Below are 10,434 nucleotides of genomic sequence, written 5' to 3'. Positions count from 1 at the left end.
TTTACCAATTCCCTCTTTTCTAGATGAAGCTTTTTTTTTTTTCTAGATGAAGCTTTTCTTCTGACTATTAGGGGTAAGTGGGATGAGATTTAGTCTTCAACTTCTCTGCCAAGAACACAGTCTTTGCTGGGCAACCTTACCAATTCAATGAGACCAACATGTACATGGAGGACCTACTGGAACTTCAGAGCAGGGAAATCTCACAGAATGAGGGAAGCCTGGGCCTTATGTGGACTCACAGAGTGGTGAACTAGAAGGGCTTCCTCATCAATTATCACTCTTGTTTCATTAGCCACAGATATCCTAGACCAATAGTCTGATGAACAACCCAGAATTTAGGAGATTTTATATAAATTTCACCCCTTGTTGATCGATGGAAACTAGTAGGGGAGCATATTATTCTGGTTGATGACTTCCTCGCTTTGATGAATATTTCTTCCAATTGTAGAAAATATGTGGGAAGTTTACATAAAAAGCTATGTGTCAGTATGTAGATCACTACATGTGCTGCATGCCCCATCTAGATAAGTGGAGAAATCATCCCTACAACTGTCACTTGTGGCTTTCATTTGACTCTACCTTGTCCAAATAATACCAAACCTTCAAAGTCTAGAACAAATTCCCGCTAGCCCAGAAACAATTTCTTCACTACTATAGCCCACAATGATGCCCCCTTTGTCAGAAAACCTATTTGTCCAATGAGTGTCATATTCATTCATTTATGAAGTGGTGCATAATTAAAATGAGTTTATCCATATAGTTCCTAAATTCAGACATGAATCTTATGCTTAAATTGGACTGGGAGAATTACACTAAATCACTAAATGATTGTGCTAGAAGGTACAGAGGTGAGTGCCATGTAGAATACAACTGAAGTGTGGTGGGAATATTCAAGATGCAAATATCACTTGCAAATGGGCACACATCAGGAAGGTAATTCTGGAATAGGTAGTATTTGAGCTGAGTCATGAAGACTTTGACCATGTGGCAACAGAAGAAGGATATTCTACATAGAGAAAATAGCAAAAGCAAAGGTGGGGATGTAGGAAGTCAGAGTTTGCAATCTGATGACATGGGCTAAAATAAAAACGGGAAATTGGGAGCAACTGCTGACTGTGAGTGTGATCCAGCAAGGCATTTGTTTGAACTTGAGCAACTGGAGCCTGCAAGGCAAGACTTTGTGATCTGTAAGGCATAGCTCTCCAGTGGGGGTGGGGGTGGGTCTTTGAGTCATAAGCCTGGGTCCAAAATAGACTCAGAGAGAATTTCAGAAGTACATGGCTTCAGGATCCTTCAGATGCCTTGGGTTACCTTGAGTGGTGATATGTGTAAAGGCTAAGAGCAGGGACTCTGGAGTCAGATGACCTGAATTAAAATCCTGCCTCTGCCCCTTGCTTTACATAATTCATGCTTTTTCTGGAATATCAGGATTATAAATGGTATCCACCGTATAGTGGAGGTTGTGAAGAATAAAGGAGCTCACACACATAAAGCACTTAGAGCTGTGCACAATGCCTCACCCGGGGTAAGTCTCCTAACAGCTGTTGGCTGCGATTGTTGTCAGGGACTTCTCTGAGGAAACTCTGCCAGTATCAGAGATGCTGAGACAACCTCAACTGTACAATATCATAAGGGAAGGGATTTCCGGTTTCTCTTTTGTGCAGTTAGTTTATTGCAATGTGGGATTTAATAGGTATTCCATGCTCATGCCAAGGAGGTGGTACTTCATAAAATATTATGAAAATAATCTGCATTCATTGTAGACAAACCAGAAAGCAGAGAAAAGTAGAAGAAAGAGAATATAAACCATTCAAATTATTACTCAAACAACTAATAAAGTTTAGTATTTCTTTCCAGTCTTGTTTCTGTGTATAAGTGCAGGAGTGGGTGTATTTCTGTTAATATTGAAATAATACCATATTATACAGGTTTGTGTCCTGCTTTAGTCACTTAACATTATATCATAAGAATTTCAATTTTTCATTGTTTTTTGCATTATGTTTTCTACCAGTATAGACTGATGGTATGTAAGAAATGTATAGATTCTTGTATATTTGATATTTGCTGCTTTTTTCTAATTATTCTTCTTTTTTTTTAATGGACATTCAAAAAAACTTGCTTTCGCTTCCTTTCCAATATATATGTAGTCTTGATTTTTCTATTTCTTGACATTCATTTCATAATGATTCTAGGACAATGATAAAAATAGATGTAATGTTAGATATCCCTCTCTTGCTCCTGTTTGTTATTCTCCATTAGAAATTATCCTGTATTGGGATCCCTGGGTGGCGCAGCGGTTTGGCGCCTGCCTTTGGCCCAGGGCGTGATCCTGGAGACCCGGGATCGAATCCCACGTCGAGCTCCCAGCATGGAGCCTGCTTCTCCCTCTGCCTGTGTCTCTGCCTCTCTCTCTCTCTCTCTGTGTGACTATCATAAATCAATAAAAATTTATAAAAAAAAAAAAAGAAATTATCCTGTATTATCCCTCTATTCCTAGATGACTACAGCTGGGTGTTTTTTTGTTTGTATTTATTTATTTATTTATTTATTTATTATTTATTTATTTATTTATAAAGATTTTATTTATTTATTCTTGATAGGCATAGAGAGAGAGGGGCAGAGACATAGGCAGAGGGAGAAGCAGGCTCCATGCCAGGAGCCCGATGCGGGACTCGATCCCAGGACTCCAGGATCTCGCCCTGGGTCAAAGGCAGGCGCTAAACCACTGAGCCACCCAGGGATCCCCTTTCTTTATTTTTTTTAAGATTTTATTTATTTATTCATGAGAGACAGAGAGAGAGAGAGAGAGAGAGAGAGAGAGAGGCAGAGACACAGGCTGAGGGAGCCTGATGTGGGACTCGATCCCGAGTATCCAGGGTCACGCCCTGGGCTGAAGGCGGCGCTAAACTGCTGAGCCACTGGGGCTGCCCTGTTTTTTCTTTTAAATCTAGAATGGATTGTAAAACCTGTAAAAAGTACCTTTTAGGCAATTGATCTGATATATTATATACATATATTTACTTATGTTAAATCATCTTCAGTTTTTGTAAGATCTCTTTAAATCATGATAGATTAATTCTTTTAAATATTCTGATATTTAAAATTTTCCCTGTACTTGGGATCCCTGGGTGGCGCAGCGGTTTAGCGCCTGCCTTTGGCCCAGGGCACGATCCTGGAGACCTGGGATCGAATCCCACGTCGGGCTCCCGGTGCATGGAGCCTGCTCCTCCCTCTGCCTGTGTCTCTGCCTCTCTCTCTCTCTCTCTCTCTCGTGTGTGTGACTATCATAAATAAATAAAAATTTAAAAAAATTCCCTGTACTTGTATTTGGCATTTTGTTTCTATAGTGATAACTAAAGTTGCTCTCTAGTGATATTTCAGTATGTTTCTTCCAAAAATGTTATATTTTTAGTTTCAAATGTATGCCTACTTCATAAAAAGTCTATAGGATCTAGAAAGCATGATGCTAAACAAAATAAGTTAGACAAAAACCATATGATTTAATTTATATGTGGAATCTAAAAATTAAGACAAAACAAAGCAGAAACAGACCCATAAACACAGAGAAGAAACTGGTGGCTACCAGAGGGGAAGGAGATTAGGGAATGGGCAGAGTGGATGAAGGGGAGTGAGAGGTACAGACTTCCAGTTATGGGATGAATAAGTCCCAAGGGTGAAAGGCACAGCACAGGAAATATAGTCAATAGTGTTGTACAGCATCATATGGTGACAGATGGCAGCTGCACTTGTGGTGACCAGAGCATAACCTATAGACTTGTCCAATCACCAGGGTGTACACCTGGAACTTATGTAACATAGTATGTTGACTATAATTTTTTTAAAAAGGTTTTGGAGAGCTTAAATTTTTTTCTGGTGCTGCAAGGAAGTTTATACAGAATGAGAATATTCTATTCATTGAAGTTAAGTCAAACTTACCTCAACAGTTTTATGAGGCTTGAGATTGCTATTAGGGTAATTATTTCTTTGACAATCTTTTTACTTTCTTCTGGTTTACTTGGGAATTGAGACTGTTCTTGAATATATTTTAATTTATATTTTCCTATAATTGTATCTATTTTATTGAAATGTTCCATTTAAATAATATAGAGTTATAGGGAGTATTATCTTAAAATTTAATTTTTTCCTTGTTGGGGGCACCTGGGTGTGGATCAGCGGTTGAGTGTCTGCCTTTGGCTCAGGTCGTGATCCTCATGTCCTAGGATTGTGTCCGCATCAGGCTCCCTATAGGGGGAGAGCTTGCATGGGGGAGGAGTAGAAGGCAAGGGAAAGACAAATTTAAACAGGCTCAGGTCAGAGTCCCAGGGTCCTGGGATCAAGCCCTACATTGGGCTTTCGGCTCAGTGGGGAATCTGCTGCTCCCTCTCTCTCTGCCTACCACTCTCCCTTCTTATGCTCTCTCTCCTTCTCTGTCAAATAAATAAAATCTTTTTTTAAAAAGTAAAAAATAAAATAAAAAATAAATAAACAGACTCTCTGCTGAGCATGGAGCCCAACGTGGGGCTCAAACTCATGACCCTGAGATCACGACCTGAACCAAACCAAGAGTCGGATGCTTAACCAACTGTACCACCTAGGCACCTCTAGACCTTTTCTAATTCTTAATTGTATTCATCCATTTTGTTTTTGTTTATTCTTGCTCAGATGACAGTCTACTTGATTTATATAAATAGATTTATATTTCTTTATTTATTTTTTTATATTTCTTTATTAATTTTTAATTGAGTATATTTGATATACAATGTGACATTAGTTTCAGGTGTACAACTTAGGAATTTGACAAGTTTATACATGATGCAATGTTTAACAGAATTGTAGCTACCATCTGTCTCCTTACATTGCTACTACAGTATCACTGACTATATTCCTTATACTGTGTATTTTATTCCCATAACTTCTTCTTTCCATAACTAGAACATTTATATCATATGTGTGAGAGTGTGCATGTGTGAGAGTGTGCTCTTTCCCTTCTCTTTAAAGCAAACCAAAGACCACTATATTCATTCTACCAGTTGTGTTTTACATTTAATAATATGGTTTGATATCTGTCAAATCAGCACAGCAGAACCGTTCCCTACAGCTGCATTGTATTTTTTTTAGATATGTATTTATTTATTCAAGAGAGACAGAGAGAGAGGCAGAGACATAGGCAGATGGAGGAGAAGCAGGCTCCATGCAGGGAGCCCAATGCAGAACTCGAACCCAGAGCATTGAGATCATGTCCTGAGCCGAAGGCAGATGCTCAACCAGGTGAGCCAGCCAGGCATCCCTGCATCGTATTCTTTTGTAAGGATCAAATTAGTTTACTCAGCCCTTTCGTGGTGAACACAAGATTGAAATATTTTCAATTATTTGATCTTACAAACCATGCTGCAACAAATAACCTTACACATATGTCACTTCTTATATGTGACCATATATCTGTTGGTTAAATTCCCAGAAGTGGAATTTCCAGGTAAAAGGAAAACGCATTTGTAATTTCGAAAGATATTGCCAAATTGCCTTTTTTTCAGACTTTTCATTTGTGCCTTACAACTATCCTACAAATTCCCCTTGTAGCCAAACCTAACCTGCAACTACACAAAGAATGAGATTTGGGGAAATGTAGTTAATAGCTTAGCTAATTTGCCTGAATTTTTGAATTTTATTAGAATTATTAATTTTGGTTATTTAAAAATTTTTTTCTATAATTTGAGTTACCTTACACTACTAAAATTCTTCAATTTTTTCCCTAAAACTTCCCGATTTAATTTTTATATCTAAATTTTTGAACTGTTTAGAATTTATTTTTACAAAGTATATGAGGTATGTGTGCAACTTAAGTTTTTTCCAGATAGCTGTGCTATTGCCCTGATAGCACTTCTTGGATAGTACATTTTCCCATTCATTTAAGATGCCACTTATATATATTTTTTAAAGATTTATTTATTTATGATAGACAGAGAGAGAGAGAGAGAGGCAGAGGGAGGGAGAAGCAGGCTCCATGCCGGGAGCCCGATGCGGGACTCGATCCCGGGGCTCCAGTATCGCGCCCTGGGCCAAAGGCAGGCGCCAAACCGCTGCGCCACCCAGGGATCCCAATGCCACTTATATTATGTACTAAATTCCTGTATTACATTAATGATGGACATTTCATTTTTTTAAAGCTCATAAAATGTTGTTTTATTTTATATTTTTCAGCTTTACATTTTTTATATTTTTTATTTTTTTGTATATTTTTATTGGAGTTCGATTTGCCAACATATAGTATAACACCCAGTGCTCATCCGGTCAAGTGCCCCCTTCAGTGCCTGTCACCCAGTCTCCCCATCCTCCTGCCCACCTCTCCTTCCAGTACCCCTTGTTCGTTTCCCAGAGTTAGGAGTCGCTCATGTTTTGTTAAAGTGTAAGTGGCAAATAAAATTATACTATATTTAAATTATACAATACGATGGTTTGATATATGTTTACATTGTGAAAGGATTCTGACAATCAAGTTAACCATCCATCAACTCACATATTTACCTTTTCTTTTGTGTGACAACATGTAAGTTCTACTCTCAGAAAATTTCAATTATACAGTACAGTGTTAACAATCGTAATCACCATATTATACTTTAGATCCTCAAATTATTATCCTTATGGCAGAAAGTTTGTACCCCTTAACAAATGTCTCCCCATTTCTTATAGTTCATGTTTTAATTTCCTGATCTTTTTTTAGTAATATTTTCATGTAGGATTTTTAAAAATATTTTATTTATTTATGAGAGATACAGAGCGAGAGAGAGGCAGAGACACAGGCAGAGGAGAAGCAGGCTCCACGCAGGGAGCCTGACTTGGAACTCGATCCCAGGTCTCCAGGATCACACCCTGGGCTAAAGGTGGCGCTAAACTGCTGAGCCACCCAGGCTTCCCTTAATTTCCTGATCTGTTTATTTAATCACTTTATTTATTTTTTGTTTTTAACATATTTATTTAGGGCTATAATTTTGCTTATGAACACTGATTTAGTGATAATCCACATGTTCTAGTGTGTGCTGGTTTCACTACCCCCTTTTCACCTCTCCCTGATGTTCTTTAGTTTTAGTTTTGATTCCCTTTGATCCAATGGTTTCTTACAGATTATTTAAGACATTCAGATTTATTTTTTAAAGTCATTTTTCCTTAAATTGGATTGTGATTAAATATTATTAACTGTATTCTTTATTCTTTTGGAATTTTCTGAATTTCAGGTTTATACATGCTTTTTAAAATTGTATTATTTTCTTATTTATTCATGAGAGACAGAGAGAGGCAGAGACATAGGCAGAGGGAGAAGTTCCCTGTAGGGAGCCTGCTGCACGACTCAATCTCAGGAACCTTGGATCACGACCTGAGCCAAAGGCAGACACTCAACCACTAAGCCACCCAGGCGCCCTCCAAAATTTATTTTTTAAATAAATAAATTGAGCAGGGGAAAGGGCAAAAGGAGGGGGAGAGAGAATCTCGAGCAGACTCCCTGCTGAGCATAGAGCCCAATGCAGGGCTCAATCTCATCCCCCTTAGACCATGACCTGAACTGAAATCCAGACTCAGATGCTTAACTGCCTGAGCCACTCAGGCGTCCCAATATGGGGGGATGAATGTTTTGTGGGCATTTCAGAAAGGCATATATACCATCTAGTTCTACCTCTTGAATAATTAAATTGAGAGCTTTTTTTTCTGTAAAAGTAATTCTATTGTGGACTTAAAGTCACTATCATGCTCCCTGTCTACCACACTTAGTTTACATTACACTGTAGGTATCTATGGGGATAACTCCCTTCCTGGAGCAAGTCCTCTATCTAAATTCTTTTAGGCATATGTTGGGAAGGCAAAGGTTCTTCCTGAGACTTCAAATTGTTGTTGTTGTTGTTGTTTTAAGTAATCAGCCTGAAATAATCCACATGGCATTTGGGATGACAAATTTTGCTCCCTTAGAGAGTCTATTTCTTCTTTTTTGAATAAATATATTGGGAGGAATGATTCTTTATCTCCTTGGATGTTTCCTTGCAGGAACTAATGCAGTCAAAATTTGGGGCCAATAGCACAGCCATTACTGAGTTCATCCTGCTGGGCTTGGTGGAGACACCAGGGCTACAACCAGTTTTCTTTGTAGTCTTCCTCTTTGCCTACCTGGTCACAGTCGGAGGCAACCTCAGCATCCTGGCTGCCATCTTGGTGGAACCCAAACTCCACACGCCCATGTACTTCTTCCTGGGGAACCTGTCAGTGCTGGATGTTGGGTGCATCACTGTCACTGTTCCCTCAATGTTGGCTCGCCTCCTGTCCCACAAACGTACAGTTCCCTACAGAGCCTGCCTCACACAACTCTTCTTCTTCCATCTCTTGGTTGGGGTGGACTGCTTCCTGTTGACAGCCATGGCCTATGACCGATTCCTGGCCATCTGCCGGCCCCTCACCTACAGCACCCGGATGAGCCAGACAGTCCAGAGAATATTGGTAGTTGTGTCCTGGGCTTTAGCCTTCACCAATGCACTGACCCACACAGTAGCCATAGCCACACTCAACTTTTGTGGTCCTAATGTGATCAACCACTTCTACTGCGACCTCCCACAGCTCTTCCAGCTCTCCTGCTCCAGCACTCAGCTCAATGAGCTGCTGCTCTTTGCTGTGGGTTTCATAATGGCAGGTACCCCCTTGGCTCTCATCATCACTTCCTATGCACATGTGGCAGCTGCAGTCCTACGAATCCGCTCTGCTGAGGGCAGGAAGAAAGCTTTCTCTACATGTGGCTCTCATCTCACTGTGGTAGCCATATTCTATGGTTCAGGTATATTTAATTACATGCGACTGGGTACAGCCAAGCATTCAGACAAGGATAAAGGGGTTGGGGTCTTCAACACTGTCATCAACCCCATGCTGAATCCAATCATTTACAGCCTCAGGAACCTTGATGTACAGGGTGCCCTCTGGCGGGTGCTCAGGGGAAGGCAGTCACTGGCTTGATAAGGTCTTGAGGTCTGCAATGTCACTCCCTCCTTTTCTCTTTCTGAACTAAAAGAGAAATACTCTAAAGCCAGTATCTAAGACAAATTGGTCCATAATTACTTCTGTCTCCCTGCAGAGAGGATTTTATGTTAAGGATAATAGTTACTGTTTCCCAAAGAAGCCATGCTCAATTTACAGCAATAGGTGTGTATGCTCTACTAAGACCAGCCCCTTTGACAAATTACAGCTTCAGTCACTGTGTGCTCCCTTTTTGAATAGAAGTGAAACCTCAGAGCCTTGACTGTTGCAGGTTCATATCCCACAAAGAATCACTCTTTGGTTGGTTATAGCCAAAAATATCCAAAGCCCTCCCCACCACAACCACACTCACTTATAGGTCATGTGATTCCCTCAAGTTCAGGTATGGATGGTGTGGTTATAGAACCTAGCCCTAGATATCAAAATCATTTTATTTCTCCCACTGGGTTTCTACAAAGCAGAAAAAGCACCTCGATCTTTTGTATTATACAAAGATAGCATGGATATAGGGGACAGAGAGGAGGTTGTATTGGGTATGTATTCTCTAGTAAGTCTGGAGAGCATGATCTCTGTGTGCAAAATTTTTAAACTCCATTAACATATATGATAAATCATATGTTATAAAATGAATGTTCCTCATCTATCTTTCTGATATACTTCAAGTCTTTTGAAAAGATAATCTTTTGTAATGTAAATATCATTTAAACATGAAAAACCCCAAACTACACAATATGAACTTCCTCCCTAAATCCTCACTCTCAGTTCCCAAACCTTCCAGCTGAAATAATCCATATCTATAAATAAAGCGATATGACAATGTCTCCTCTAAAATTTCCCTTCTCAGTAGGAGAGTGGTCTCTAACCTCGCTCATCTTGCATAGTGCTTCCCAGGTTTTTGTCTAGTCCATATTTGGCTGTATTTTCCTTTTTGCCTCCCTTTGAGATGAATTGCCCATTCTGAGTATCTCTATCGTGCTACTGATGTTTCCCTAATCATTTCTCTAAAACTTCCTTTTGACCTACTGAAGCATGGCTTCTCCTTGAGTTTTTATGGTGGTGAAAGAATTGAAAGGTAGGGTGAGATGGAGATGAAGAGAAAGGGCATGAGGAAGAGAAGCAGAACAAGACTGGAGGTGGAGAGTTTGTGGGAAAATGAAGAAGATGAGAAATGGGGATAAATAGGACAGAATTGCAAGCAAATGGGCTGAGAAGGAAGGATCCAGACCCTGGATGGGACTTGATGGGATACAGAGAAAGTGGAGATGAGAAAGATAGAGAAATAGGAAAAGATACCTTGAGACGGTTAAAAGGTCAGAGGAAGGAAGAAGGGCAATAAAATTAGTGAACCAGGGATGAAAGATGTGGGCTTCTGTACAGGGCTGCTTCCTGTCCTATACATCCAGCAATAACCCATTTATATGACCCTAA

The 10,434-nt window shown here is 39.6% G+C and overlaps 1 protein-coding gene across 1 annotated transcript; it reads left to right on the top strand.

Annotated features, from left to right (window-relative positions):
• The first annotated feature begins 8,025 nt into the window (after nucleotides 1-8,025).
• Nucleotides 8,026-8,985, top strand: LOC112677100 (olfactory receptor 3A1). The gene has a single exon (XM_025474971.3). It carries the CDS (start codon nucleotides 8,038-8,040, stop codon nucleotides 8,983-8,985), a length of 948 nt encoding a protein of 315 aa, XP_025330756.3. The 5' UTR covers nucleotides 8,026-8,037.
• The last annotated feature ends 1,449 nt before the right edge of the window (nucleotides 8,986-10,434 follow it).

Source organism: Canis lupus, chromosome 9 (assembly GCF_003254725.2).
Source record: "Canis lupus dingo isolate Sandy chromosome 9, ASM325472v2, whole genome shotgun sequence".
NCBI classification, from domain to species: Eukaryota; Metazoa; Chordata; class Mammalia; order Carnivora; family Canidae; genus Canis; species Canis lupus.
This window is presented reverse-complemented; position numbering and strand designations above follow the sequence as displayed.